At 40.9% G+C, this 14124-nt stretch overlaps 1 protein-coding gene across 4 annotated transcripts in view; it reads left to right on the forward strand.

Annotated features, from left to right (window-relative positions):
• sdk2a (sidekick cell adhesion molecule 2a) overlaps nt 1-14124 on the forward strand; it is a 124790-nt gene that overhangs the window by 108776 nt on the left and 1890 nt on the right. Inside the window, exons 36-44 of one of the 4 annotated variants that reach the window (XM_084744072.1) lie at nt 880-995; nt 1132-1318; nt 3659-3796; nt 5090-5272; nt 5375-5500; nt 6106-6270; nt 6357-6497; nt 8267-8435; nt 12199-12328. In XM_084744072.1, the coding sequence (XP_084600198.1) occupies nt 880-995; nt 1132-1318; nt 3659-3796; nt 5090-5272; nt 5375-5500; nt 6106-6270; nt 6357-6497; nt 8267-8435; nt 12199-12328 (1355 nt within the window). The remainder of the gene's footprint in view (nt 1-879; nt 996-1131; nt 1319-3658; nt 3797-5089; nt 5273-5374; nt 5501-6105; nt 6271-6356; nt 6498-8266; nt 8436-12198; nt 12329-14124) is intronic. The other 3 variants (XM_084744073.1, XM_084744074.1, XM_084744075.1) reach the window with 3 other exon arrangements.

Here is a 14124-nt window from a genome sequence, read left to right on the forward strand (position 1 = left end):
TGGCATAAGAGTTGTCTTTGTTTTAAAGGCTGCATTACAGCAAAGCAATTTTCTGAAGTTAGCAGACTGTTTTAGCTTTGTTCTGTTATTCGCCTTCATATTCATATTACTGATGATTAATAATACTTTGTGAAAGCACCAATACTCATCCTGCTGTATTGTTGCAGTATTGATAAATATCAGAAGTATTTGGTCAAAACTATTGTAATACTTAATTTTGTCCAGCCCTAATGTTTGCACTAAATGAGAATTTCTAGCATGTTATTTTACACCATAAAAACAAAAAAGTTGAGAGAAGTCAAAATTTCAAGGCAATGCAATAGATTTTTGAGTTTTGAGCCCAACTTAAATTCTTTAAGTTTTGAAAAAGAACAAATAATGTTTTTTGAGATAATTTATTTTTCCTTGCTTCTTCTTCTTAAGTCAAATAATTACTTCAAAGTTGTCTAATTTTCTTATGAAAGTTAATTTGATAAGTCGAGTGAGCTCGCAGCAGTGCATTTATTCAACTCATCATTTCAAGTCAAAAGACTTCAGCTCAGAACAACTCATGTCTATAAGTTCTGAAGTGCTCAGAAAATAAAAACTAGACATTTTGAGTTGATTAATAAAACCTACATATTAACATTAATATAATAAGAAAAGATTTGTTGATTCCACTAAATTCCTGCATGTTGTTTTACAGTGTGGTGAAGGCAGTTGCCTTGCAATTATGAGATTTCCCCACTTTTTTTTTTACAGTGATGGAGAAAATGTGTATATTGAGATGTATATAGTATGTAGCGGCATAGCCTAAAAATATTGAGATATTATTTATGAGCCATTTTGCCCAGCTCTACATATAAAACGTATTATTATTTACTCTCTGCCCAATTCAAGTACCAACATCCCCTCCCCAAAATGTGGTGGTCCAGTCCTCAACAGCCACGCAGCTAGATGTCATGTGGGACCCTCCTCCTCTGGATGCCCAGAATGGGGACATACAGGGTTACAAGGTATGACTACTGTTGTTTTTTTTTTTTCTGTGTTGCTGCGTATCAGCCGACCTTACATCATGTCTTTCCTAGTTTTTATATATTAATGGGAAAAGGTATAAATTGTGCATCCATAATTCTTTCATTCTGTTTCTAGATCTACTTCTGGGAGTTTCAGCTCCAGAATGAGACAGAGCGCCTGCGTACTCTGTTCCTGCCGGAGCTCGGGGTGAAGCTGAAGAATCTGACAGGCTACACCACCTACATGATCAGTGTGGCAGCCTTCAATGCTGCAGGGGATGGACCCCGATCCCTGCCCACTAGAGGGCGCACTCAGCAAGCAGGTGCGTTACAGTAGATCCAGATGTGGCTGAGGAGATTGCAGTGATGTTCAAAAGACCAGTGGTGTTAAATTGCAGCATAAACCTGCTGCCAACAGCATGGAGCTTTCAACAGTCTTATAGCATGTCTATATGCCTCTCTGTCTGTCATCTGCACAATTATGATCAGAATTTAACAGCATTGCTTATGGTGGTTCATGTGCTTATGTGGAGTTTTTTTCTCAAGGTTAATCCTCTCTTCAGTCACGAAACATGCCCCCAAAAGAACAGAAGATGAGTGCTCACATCTCAAGTCAAACTTGAACTGAAGTACTGCAGCTTTAAGACAAATATTGCAAGACCCGCTCCTCCTATTCTCCAAGAAAAAGAGCATTTTTTGTAAAGAGTTTAGCTCTGTCCTGTGGGATATAGCATAAGAGATCAGAGTTGTCTTGGCACCTCCTCCAGGACAAGTCACGGGGGTGGAAGCCTAATGACAGCGGCAGAGCACTGAATACAGAGTGCGGGGGACACATGTAGATTAGTTTTTTGGCCGCTGCTGCACAAAGACGCCTGTGTTTACCAGCTAGCGAGAGTCCCTCCTCTGCGGTTTCAGCACAAAAATGGTTTACAGTATAAATTTCTCTTGTCTTTTCCGCCCCCTTGAAGGCTGTGACATTGGCGAGGGGTACAAAGTGCTGAGAACTTAAAAACACAGGCAGGAATTTTGGCTCGCTGCACCACAGGCTACTGGGAAGCGAGCCAACACAAGCTTTTGTGAATTTTATGCAGAATTGTGGCGAAATCCTGACACTTAGCTGGATCTGGGTTGGGTCAGCAGACAGAATTCTCACAGCTCTCACTCAAGGTCACAGAGTGATTTTGCAAACTCTCATGTCAACTTATGTGACTCATTTGCTTTAATAGTCTGTTCTCCGCACTACCTGTTTTTACATGCACGAAATGTTATTGTTCATGCTCTAATAATGAACAAAGAACAATGCAACTGCTTTCATTATTAATCTCCTTGTGTTTCTGTTGCATGTCATCTAGAATAGCTTGATTTTTTTTTTGTTCGTGAATATATCAGATTGCCTGCTGCAGACTTCGTCACATTGATCCAGTGCTGTTTTTGTTTCCAATTTACCCAAATGCAATTCTAAGGTTCTGTCTGTGTTCTGAGAAGTGCTGAGATATTGAGCTTCAAAGTTTGTGCTTTCCGAAAAAGCAAAAATGATATATGGAACTGGCCTGTTTCATAATTGTATAATATCAAATTCCTATCAAATTTGTAAATGTTTTTGGGGGGGAGGGTATAGGTCAAATGTAGATAGAACCTTCTTAACCTAAGAACTCACTTTCTGCTTGGAATTATAAGGTTTTGTCTTGCAAAACATGCAAAGAAGCAATGATTTTGCATGCATGAGAATGTTAAATTTAATACTCTTTGTGACATTTTCATAATTTGTCTTATAACAGAAATGCTGATTGTGATACACAAATTTGTCTTACTTTGGGGGAAAGGGGAATCTGATTGATGGATGAAATTAGTGTTTAATTCGACATCAATTCAAATGTAGACTGTTAAATATTTATTTCATCATCATTTAAGACATTTTCAGATTTTTTAAAGGACTGAAAGAAAACAGACAGTGCTTCAGTAACATGTTTCACAAAGTTTCTTTTTTTAAATTCAACTGTTGAATTCTAAACTTAGACATTCTCATGAAGGACAACAGTAGAAATACTGGACAAGTTAGGTCTTTTTGATTGTTTTAGATCTTACTGAGGAGTTTATTTTGATGTTAACTACCATGCTAGCCAGCTATCACTGGCTTCTTATTGTTACTCTGGCAGGCAGCGACTGCTAACTTTAAGATACGAGCACTACTCAACTTAAAAAAAACACCTCGCTTAATGTTCACAAGAAACAGATTTACAATATGGGAATAACTCAGTTTTGATAAAAATGTCACATAGAACATTATAAAAATGGATGGAATGTCTTGAGAGTTTGGAATAAATGGGGAAAGGAGCTGCAACAGAAGCAAACTAGTTAAAAATGTCCTAAATTGCTATTATAACTTTTGCAAACTGAGATGTCTACTGGAGAGGAATGTCAAAACTGAATGAAATAAATATTGCTGCATTTCAAACTGCTTGCTGCATAAGGATTATAAATAAATAATGAGTCTATTTATTTATTTTTTCTTATTTATGTGCGTCCCAGTTCATGCTTTAATTACAGAATTCACTGAGAATTTACAAATGTTTTCATGAATATGTAGGCATATCCAGATCTCCGCATTGCAGTTTTGTGAAGAGCTGTCATCACCTCTTTTCTCCTCTTTTCTTCGCCAACAGCGCCGAGTTCTCCCAGCTTCATCCACTTCAGCGAGTTGACCACCACTTCGGTCAACGTGTCCTGGGGAGAGCCCAAGCAGGCGAACGGCATCATTGAAGGTTACCGCCTGGTTTATGAGCCCTGCACTCCAGTAGATGGTGAGAAACTCTGCCTGGAGCCTAATAACCCTGCCATGTCTTGACATTCCTCAGCTGGCTTTCGCAGACAGTGATTTACAATCTCTTGCCTGGTTACCATATTTTTTCTAACTCACACTGCTTAAGCTCATGCTCTAATCTGTTACAGATGAATATAGGCCCTGCAGTAACATATATGGTGTGGCTGATAAAAAAATAAGATGGAATGCTCGGGTGAGACTTCACAGCTTTGTCTCTTGCTGTGAGAAACATGGCTAATAGTTGGCTAAGTGTGGTTGCCTGGACCAGATTGTCAAGTAATTGGGAGCAGAGGTGGAATGCTGAGCTGAGGCTGCTGTGGTCCCTCAGCTATCCGCTAATGGACCCAGAGCAAAGCCGAACAGAGCGGTAAAGACAGGGAATATCAGTCGGTCTATTAGAAAAAGGTCCTGGTGTCTCTTCCTATCTGGGTATCTAGAAGGCTGCTGGAATAATAGACCTTCTCTGTTATATATGCAAAAAATGTGCACGTCTCTGATCTGTGAGTCTGTGAGTCTGCACTCTGAGAAATACGGGTTCCAAATGGGTTCTAATCAGAACAGTGTGCTTGTGAAGAACCTTTATTTGAAGAAAGGCTTTGTTAAGGGTTCTTTGTGAGATTAGGGGTTCCCTTAAGAATCCTAAGAACCCCTTTATGAAGAAAGAGTTCTTCAAGGACTGTAGACATCCTTGAAGAACTTTTTCATCAAGTTTGTCAAGGGTTCTCAGTAGAACACCCTGAGTGGGTTCTCGATAAAACCCTTGGAATACAAAAGGGTTCTTGCTCCTGGGTGGGCTCTTGTTAGCACCTTTAGAAGGTGGAAAGGTTCATAAAACTAGCCTCTTTCTGGTTTAAGCACCTAATTTCAAACCATTCTGAGCATTTCTACCAAAAAGAAACTGGTTCAGACCCTGAAAAGCTGGTTCCCAACTGTTTGCCTTGGGAACAAACTCTGCTGATGACATCCTTGTGTACAATGGTTCCACTCAAAACTGGTGGGGATGTGGACATGGATCTTGAACAGAACCAGTTCAAGAACTAGAGCTTATCTGGTGGAAAGGGGCTCTATGAAAGGTTCTACAAGGAAAAAACATTTTTTCTAAAGGGACAAGCTGAAGAACCCTTTTACAGTTCTAGTTGGCACCCTTATTTCTGAGAGTGTGTCTTTTAATGTATTAACTTGTGTGACTCTGTGTGTCTGTTCATATGCACAAAGCTTGGCTTTTTGTCGCTTGTAGAAAGCAGCATCTAGAGTCTTAGTGTTCTCTGTACAGACTCCTCTCCTCGCACTCCAGGTGTCAGTAAGATAGTGACTGTAGATGTGAAGGGCAGCGCTCCCCTGTGGATGAAGATCAAAGACCTGGCTGATGGCGTCACCTATAATTTCCGCATCCGGGCCAAAACGCTAACGTATGGGCCCGAGGTGGAGGCCAATATCACTACTGGGCCTGGAGAAGGTGGGACTCTTGTTGACTCTTGTTCTGATGAAAACAGGTGCCTCCTTGACTCAGAAAAGGGCCATTTTTTTTCTAACTACTCATTGTTTTTGCCCCCTCAAGGAGCCCCGGGCCCTCCAGGAGAACCTTTTATTTCTCGGTATGGCGCTGCCCTCACTCTGCATTGGACCAGCGGTGATCAGGGACGTGCGCCCGTCACACGATACGTCATTGAGGCCAGACCTTCAGGTGAGCGACATGCATAAACAGTTTCATAATCATGATGCATTATATAAGACCCGAATACTGGACCTGAAGATGGCGCCTATTCAGTCCAATGAGAATTGCTCACCTGGTACAAATGCCAGAAAAGTTTCCAATATGTGTAGTAGTGTTTCCCCCTTTTCCCTGCCTGCGACTTCTCATTCAGGCCACAGACTTTACATTGTGATGACGCCACAGAAAACCGCTTCTTTCAGCTCTAGGAAAGTTTTACAAATATAAAAACCTTTATGATTCAAAAATTCATCACAGAAAGAGTCATAATTGACCTTCTTTGCAGTTTTAAAGAAGCGTAAAAGCTTCAGAATTCATGAGTAGAGTATTTTCTGATGTATTTTATGTAGTAGAACAAAACTCTTTAGCTATTGTTGTCCATATTTCAGGCAAATAAACCCCATAAAAATTGCCTTTGAGACAAGGCAGCTCGTATTGCTAATATGCTAAGTCATTTCTGGGTTTTTGGACTCATTCCTGCAACACTGTCTTCAGGTCTTAATCATACATCCATGGTTTTAACTACAGCTTTGATTATAACTATGATGATATATTTTCTTATCTGAACTTACCTTTAGATGAAGGATTGTGGGATATCCTTATCAAAGACATTCCTAAAGAAGTGACATCCTACACGCTTAACCTGGACATGCTGCGAGAAGGGGTCACCTATGACTTTCGAGTAATTGCAGTCAACGACTATGGCTATGGGTCACCCAGTGCCCCCTCCCCCTCTATATCAGGTACTCTAAACCAAAAAATAATGTTCACAAAGCAATGCTTCTTATGTTTCTTTGTTTATTTATGTTGATTATATGTATGTGTTCAGCCCAGAAAGTGTCTCCATTCTATGAGGAGTGGTGGTTCCTGGTCGTGATCGCTCTGGTGGGCCTCATCTTCATCCTTCTCCTTGTTTTCATCCTCATCATCCGAGGCCAGAGTAAAAAATACACCAAAAAAGCAGATTCAGGTAGGAAACACAACAGCTAATGTCTCCATTTCAAACGTCTGTTGCTGCAACTTAAGCCATCGACTGCGGTTTGTCTGCCTCTCGGACAGCTCTGCTGAGAATTGCACTTCAATGATTGAACATCCAAAGTCTATTTTAGAAAATGGGAGTGTGAAGGCTCACACAATTAGACAAATTACCCAGATTTCCTCAGCATTGTTTAGCTGACAGGGGAAAGATGAGAGTAAAGGTTACTAGTGAAACAGCTGAAATAGGCAGGTGAATAAACATTATTGTTCATGTTTAACTGCAGTGGGGATCAATACGGGGATAAATGGCTTGGCAGTGGTTTAATGCTCAGGTCATTAGTCAGACTGAGAGTAATTATATAACTACAGCACTGTAGCAAGAGGCTGTTTTTCATGCCGGTGAATTATCCTGGGTGACATTGCTGCTCCAAGAAACTCTTTATCAGAGGTTGATTCTTCAAATTCAAAAACATGAGGTAGAAGTTAATCACTGTTAGTAGACTTACTGTTAATACTTCACATTATGGTTGACAGGTAATCACAGCGAGGGCATCTGGAGCTAATTTTTTTTTTTTGACTTGGTCTAATCACCCAGCATCGAGTAGCTATGAGAGGAGAGAGAGGTGGGAGATTTGGGGTGGAAAGTGAAGGGTCAGGTCAAGCCTTCCTAAAGCCTCACACCAGTGACTTTTTAGCTTGGTCAGCATTTAGCATGATGCCAGGGTTACCAGGGTCAGTAAACAGGGCTTGGCGAGACCAGTACAGACAAGGACTGTGTTTGTGCAGGGACACAAAGAGCGCTTCTTAGCCCCTTTCAACCCCTCCCCAAATTTCTCAGCCATGAAGCTGATCTGTCTTACATGAAGCAGTTTGCTTTAGTAGAGTGCAGGGGCCGTGGCAAAACCTCCTAATTTGCAGATCCAGTCTTAACTGTTCAGTAGTGAGGTTAGGGCCTGATTCAGGAAAAAAGTCACACAAATGAACAGTTCCTAAGTCAGTGTCCCTATTCCAACTTATGATATGCAATCTGTATTAAACAATTGGCCAAACTTCCAAAAGTCTTAAATAAACTCTCCAAACTTTATCATAACTTTCACTTTTTCACCTGTAGTAGTAGTTGTTAACCAGCTAAAAGTAGTGTTCATGAACAGGAGCTATCATGAGTGTTACCTAACAGAATCTAACTGCAGTGTTCAATAACAGTAGAAAGTAAGGGTTAATGTATAGTGCAGGTCCTAATTGTGATATAACCCCAAACAGAGTGATGCAGGACCCCAGCATGAAGCAGATCACCCTGGGCTTATTTCAGAAAAATGACCTCCTCACTGTGAAATGTCCTGTTTACCAAAATAAATCGATACGTAGACACAAAATATTAATTTAAAAAAAGCTGATTTAAAAATAGTTCATGATCAGCACTGCATCCATAGCAATGGTCTTTTCTTCATAGCAACGGTCTGCAATACAGAAATAGGAGACCTATGAATGCTGTAATTGACCAATTAGAATCAAGTATCAAATGGTTGTGTTCGATAACAGTAGCTAATTATAGTGTTCACTAATAGTGGTTAGCGGTAGTATTAACTAACTTTAACTAATGGTAGTGTTTGCCAACTTGTTTAATCGGTATGACTTCTGTAAATTTCACAAAAACGTACTGCTCCACTGATGTGGCTGAAAAGCAGCATTTTTACTTGTCTTATGTAAAGTGACTATATGCAAGTTTAAGCCTTATATTTGAGTTTTATTGTGTTGTCACAGTGTCGTCCTCCTACCCCTGTCCAGGCAACCACTCCAACTGCACGGCTCTGCCTCTGACCCACGGGGAGATGGTGCGCCTGGACGAGGGGCGCTTCCCGGCCCTGGAGCTCAACAACAGACGCCTCTCCGTGAAAAACTCCTTTTGCCGCAAGAACGGCATCTACACACGGTCAGTCAGTCACGGTCACCGCAAACATGCCATCAGTCATACAGTAACAATCAGTCGTGGTGTTCAGCTGACCATTGCATTCATTTCCTGCAAGCAAAGCTTCTACCTCTGACATATTGTTAACTCAGTCTTGTCCGCGTTTCCTCTTGCTATTCAGTGTGTTGCTTATGATACTGACAGGAATTAATAATGTAGTGTTGTGTGTTCCCCCTCTTCCCTCACAATAGTCTGTCAGTCTTGAGAGAACAAACCGAGCCTCGAGGAGCCCAGCCGCTGATTTGAGCCTCCTTCCGCTCCCCCCTCGTTGATATTCAGTGTTTGTGTGGCGCAACAATTTATAGAAAGGGGTTGCACAATACCAGCTAATTAGCATTCATGAGCTTCTGCGTGTGCTCTTTGTCTGTCCATCACCGCTTTAGACAAAGGGTGCTTATGGGTCAGAGCCGGCCATTTCACTTCTGGCCTTCAGCCCAGACTTTCTCTTGAGTGCAGTGCTGTGAGGGCCGTCTCAACGTAAAGTACAACACTGTCGGTATGAGCACATGTCCTTCTACCCGTCAGCAGGACTTTGGCAGGCGGCTCGCTCTGTGGTAATATTTAGGTAAACATTAGATAAGAGGAACCTCACAAGCTCTGCGGCATGAGAGTGGAGAAACACTGGTCAACATTTGGTGACTGGACAGGTGGTCACACTGTAAAAAAAATTGAGGCAATTTACTATAATTTAGTTTTACTTTTTAAAGTTCTAAAAAGTTATACCAAATCATACTTTCCTAGTCCCACCCCTTTATTGTGCTCCAATAACAGTTAAGTTATTTTTTAAAACACAGTTTCTTGCGGAAGTTCTCTATCACTCAAAGATTCAGGTTTATCAAATGAAGAAAAGTAAATAATCTCCATTTGAGTTTGATTCAAAACTCAAAAATCTAGTGAAGGCAGTTGCCTTGAAATTGTGAATTCTTTCAAAGTTGATTTTTTTTTACAGTGCACATGGTTGTGTTCAGGAGGAGGATAGTTCAGAGTCTGCTTCTTGTCATAGCAAAAAAAACAAAGATGTTGGTTTTCGCACATTGCTGTGCACATTATGGGTGGAATGTGCTAGAAGGGGTGCATTAAGGGCCGCTGAATCCGTACTGTTTTCTCCTTGACCAAGGAGGCCAAGAAGGGGATCAAAGGGTCTTGAGTTGCTCCCTCTCTTTGAAGAGCTCCAATCTGGTAACTTACTCTTTGCTAATGATGTGTGGACTAAGGGAGGAAGAGTGGGAGGGCTCCCTATGGGATATTTGAAAGGGTGAGGGAGAGAAGGATGAATTAGACAGATAAAGCAAGGGGAAAAATACAGTGCTCCTAAATAATTCAGAGCCCACTGGCAGCATTTCGGAGTGTGATCGGTAGCAGGATTTCTTGCCCCTCCCCTCCCCGCTCACGTGTCGCCATCCTTTTAATGTTTGACTCAACCTTGTCTGAATTCTGAGTAGATTTTTTTTTTCTTCTTCACAGTCCGCCCCCTCACGTCATCCCCTTTAACCCAGAGGAGACGTCCCTTTGTTGTGTCAACCCTTTCATGGCCGTTGTCATGTTGTGTCTTCTAAGCGTCCTGTTCTTGGCATTCCCAGTGATTTAGCTGCTGCGTATATCTCAGTACATATTAATTTTCATTTGAGAGCTTGTCAAGGTTGTCTGCTTTATGCCTTAATATTACACTTGACATCACAGCGTTTTATGCTTGTCTGTTCTGCCCCCACACACAACGTTTTCCATTTCAGATCATTTAAACATTTACTTTCATGCCATTCCTAATTTATGTAATGATTTAGTCTTTTTTTTCCGAAACCAACTGAGCAAACTCTCCTCTTAATGCTGTGTTAGCCTGAGTTACACACTGAGCTCACTGATGTAGCTCAGTGATGTGAGGGGTAGCGGTCCAGTTATGGCACTCTGACCATCCAATTCAGCCTCAGCAGACCTTGAACGCAGCAGCAGTCATTACTGCCGAGGAAGAAGAATAATTGTCTGCACAGATGTTTTTCTCTGCTTCACTTTATGGACTTAATGACTGGAGCCAAAAAAGAAGCTAGGGGTCTTTTTACTTGACCTGCGCTCATAAAAGAACTTTATAATACTTTGCAGAGCTCAGGGCCATGCTTAGTTATGCAGCTTTTCTGCAGGAGGTCTAAATCTTTGACTGACTCAAAACTGTACAGTCATTCAGCTCTAATCACCACAAAGAATCCTTTCATGAAGATGCCCTTATGTTTTTATGCAGAATCCTGTTTGTGCATCTCATGAAGGTTGAGGTGAGCTGAACTCATGCAGAACCTGCCCCCCTACCAAAAGCTCCTGACGGACAGTTTGCAAAGATCAGAAGGAAACGGCAAAAGAATTAAACCAATTATAATCTCTTCCTTGCTTTGTGTATTACTCACTTCTCGGGATGCATAAGTAACCCGTCCTGTGCCAGTGTGAACTAAGCTATCATCCTCATTTTCATGGTCGACGAGCCTGCGCTGAATCTGTACGTATTGATCCCGCTGACCCCCCTCTGAGATGCGAAGCTTCTTCATTTGCAGAGATATTTTGCATCCTTCCAGTAGTCATCTGAGTGGTGTCAGTCACAGGAATGATCAGACATTTGAATGTCTACGCGACAGTGTTCTCAAAGAGGAGAGAAATCTAAAAATTCTGTTTGAGTTTCCCAAGAAGAAATGAAATGTTATTTTTTTATAAGATAAACCCCAATTCCTGAAAGTTTGAGATGTTGTGTAAAACATAAATAAAAACAGAGTGCAACGATTTGTAAATATTTTTTGAACTATACTCAACTGAATACAGTACAAAGACAAGATACATAATGCTCAAACTGATTAACTTTTAACACTCAGTAGTATTTGAGAACTGAGGCACTAACTGCTTAGGTTTTGAAAGTGAAATTCTTTCTCATCCTTGCTTGATATACGACTTCAAGTGCTCAACAGTCTGACTGCTCTGTTGTGTTTTGCATTTAACAATGCTCCACACTTTCAATGGCAAACAGGTGTGTAGTGCAGGCAGGTCAGTCTAGTGCCTGAACTCTTTTACTATGAAGCCACATTGCTGTAACATGTGCAGAATATGTCGTGGCATTGGCTTGCTGAAATAAGCAGGTAAGTCTCTGGACAAGATGTTGTCTGAATTGCGGCATATGTGGCTCCAAAATCTGTATGTGTCTTTTAGCATTAATATTTGGGCTTTGACAGATGTGGCATGATGCCATGGTCACCCCCATACCAGCACAGCTACTGGGTTTTTAAGTGAGCACTGGTAACAATCCAAATGGTCCTTTCCCTCTTTGGCCTGGAGGACAAGATGTCCCTGATTTCCAAAAACAATCTGAAATGTGGACTTTGTGGACTTTGCGTCAGTCCATCTCAGATGAGCTCGGGCTCAGAGAATTTCTGGATGTTTGAAACATTTGTAAATGCAGTGTTCCTTGGCCCATGTTGTACCATTTATGCAGTTATGTGAGTTTTAATGCGATTATTAATGCAGTGCCATCTCAGGGGTCACAAACAATTAGGTTTTTTAGTTTGAGCATTAAAAATAATGTATTTGTTCAATATTCAATTGAATGAAACTCAGAAAGTATTTACAAATCATTGTATTTTGTTTTTATTTGCATTTTACACTATGTCCCCACTTTTTTGGAATTGGGGTCGATGCCTTTTCGATGCTTTCTACCCATCTCTGACATTCTTTCTCTGTCTCCTTTTCTCCGTCTGTCCAGGTCTCCACCAAGACCCAGTCCTGGAAGTCTGCACTACTCGGATGAGGATGTCAGCACTAAGTACAATGACTTGATCCCGGCAGAGAGCAGCAGTCTGACCGAGAAACCGTCTGAGATATCTGACTCTCAGGTAAGCACTGATCCTGGCCTGCCGCCCATGTCCACTACAAGCCTGGAATAGGCAATGTACTTCTATTTAAAAGTAAAATTCAACTGTTCAGTTGAAATTTCTCAAAGTGAGAAAGTCATAACCTTTCCAAACTCAGAAATACTTTTTTTATTCCATATTCTTTTACTTTTCACACATTCACCATCTCTCTTCTCGATAACCTTTGTTCTTTTTTCGTCAGGATCACGGACACTAATCACTGTGAGTCTGCCTAATTATGAAGCTGAATTTTTTAGGATAAATTAATGACAGTCGGCAAGACAATCTGTCTCAAGTGGATCACCTCTAAATTAAATATCCTCTGTTAGCGTAGGCCAGTCTTGGCTGACATCTCTAGATCTTAGTTTTTAATACTGATTTCTCCCATGAGAAGGAAGCACGGGGCAGATTCTCATGTCCCATGTGTCTTCAGATGTCTTCGCAGCTAATTAATTTTCCTCAAACCGGAAACATTGCGTTAATCTGGGTTGCAGCTTGTCATGTGGTGTTTTGAATGGCTCAGTGTGTGTGGAGGAGTTGGGAGGTCCAGGGTTGTTAGAAGTGATGATGGATACAAAAGGCGGAGAAGCTGATCGCAGCAGATCGTGAACATCTGTCTTCCCACACTCGCGCTGGGTCTCCCCGGCCAATTTATCTGGTACCTGCACAGTCAAAACATTGTTCAGCCCTGTTTGAACAAACACTGCTCTCGTGGGAGAAACAAACTGGTGTTATTCTTTTCCTCTGCATAGCCTCCTACTGTTTACCTGCCACTTGTGCAAATAAATGGTGCTCCAACATCTGTTAAGCTGCAGTGTCTCAATAGAGCGGTAGATGGGCAGGCACTTGTCAGGCACAAAAATGTGCCAAGTGTGTAATGTTTTCTGCGAGAGTTTTTACTGTTTGTGTGTCTCTGAGCCAGTTTAGTCTCCTGGAAAGGTGACAGGATTCATCAACACAAACATTTCACAAACAACTTACAAGACTGATGGCTTCATATCACAACAAAAGCAAATTAATCCTGTAAACACTGTCTCTGTCAAATTCTAGGACACACTTGTGTACACTTATCAAATCTGTGCTCCACAGAGCTTCGGGTGAGCTCCTATGTGTGAAAGATGCGCAATAGAAGTGATTTTCTGCCCCTTAGACTTGCACTTGGATTAATAGATTTCCAGTTGTCTCTCAGTAGATATATCCAGTGCCACTTTACGATAAGACTACCCTTAAAAATTATGTAGAAATGGTTTATGATTAGGTTATTAAAGCTATAATATGTAACTTTTCCACATTAAAATGTCTAAAATGCTACACCTGTTATACATTCTATTGAGTCGTGTACTTACATTATTACAAATGTTTCCAATGGTGTTCAAATGCAGAGATATCCGTAATTTATTGAAGGTAAGAGTGTGTTTCCTGCTAGCCACTGCAAGATAATTGCTAGTTGTTGTAACTCCAGGGAAAACACAAGCTGCAGCAGAGTGAGGGAGGAAGTCATAGATAGATTTTCATCAGCTTTATTGATTGTTTAACAGTGAAGAAAACAGCACTCATGATTGCACGCCACTTCACAATATCATCAAATTACATCTTTTGTTCTTCTCATTGCTGCGTGAAAACCATGTTATAATTTGTTTAGAATTGTTTATTAACCATTTAGAATGTGTCTATAACCTAATTGAAGGCGACATCTGTAATATATTTAGTGTAATAAGTCGTAAAATGACAATGATATGTCACCGGAGATAAGGGAAACATGCTGAGTTGAAATACTC

The sequence above is a fragment of the Lutjanus erythropterus genome, chromosome 19 (genome assembly GCF_056507025.1).
Source record: "Lutjanus erythropterus isolate fLutEry1 chromosome 19, fLutEry1.hap2, whole genome shotgun sequence".
NCBI classification, from domain to species: domain Eukaryota; kingdom Metazoa; phylum Chordata; class Actinopteri; order Lutjaniformes; family Lutjanidae; genus Lutjanus; species Lutjanus erythropterus.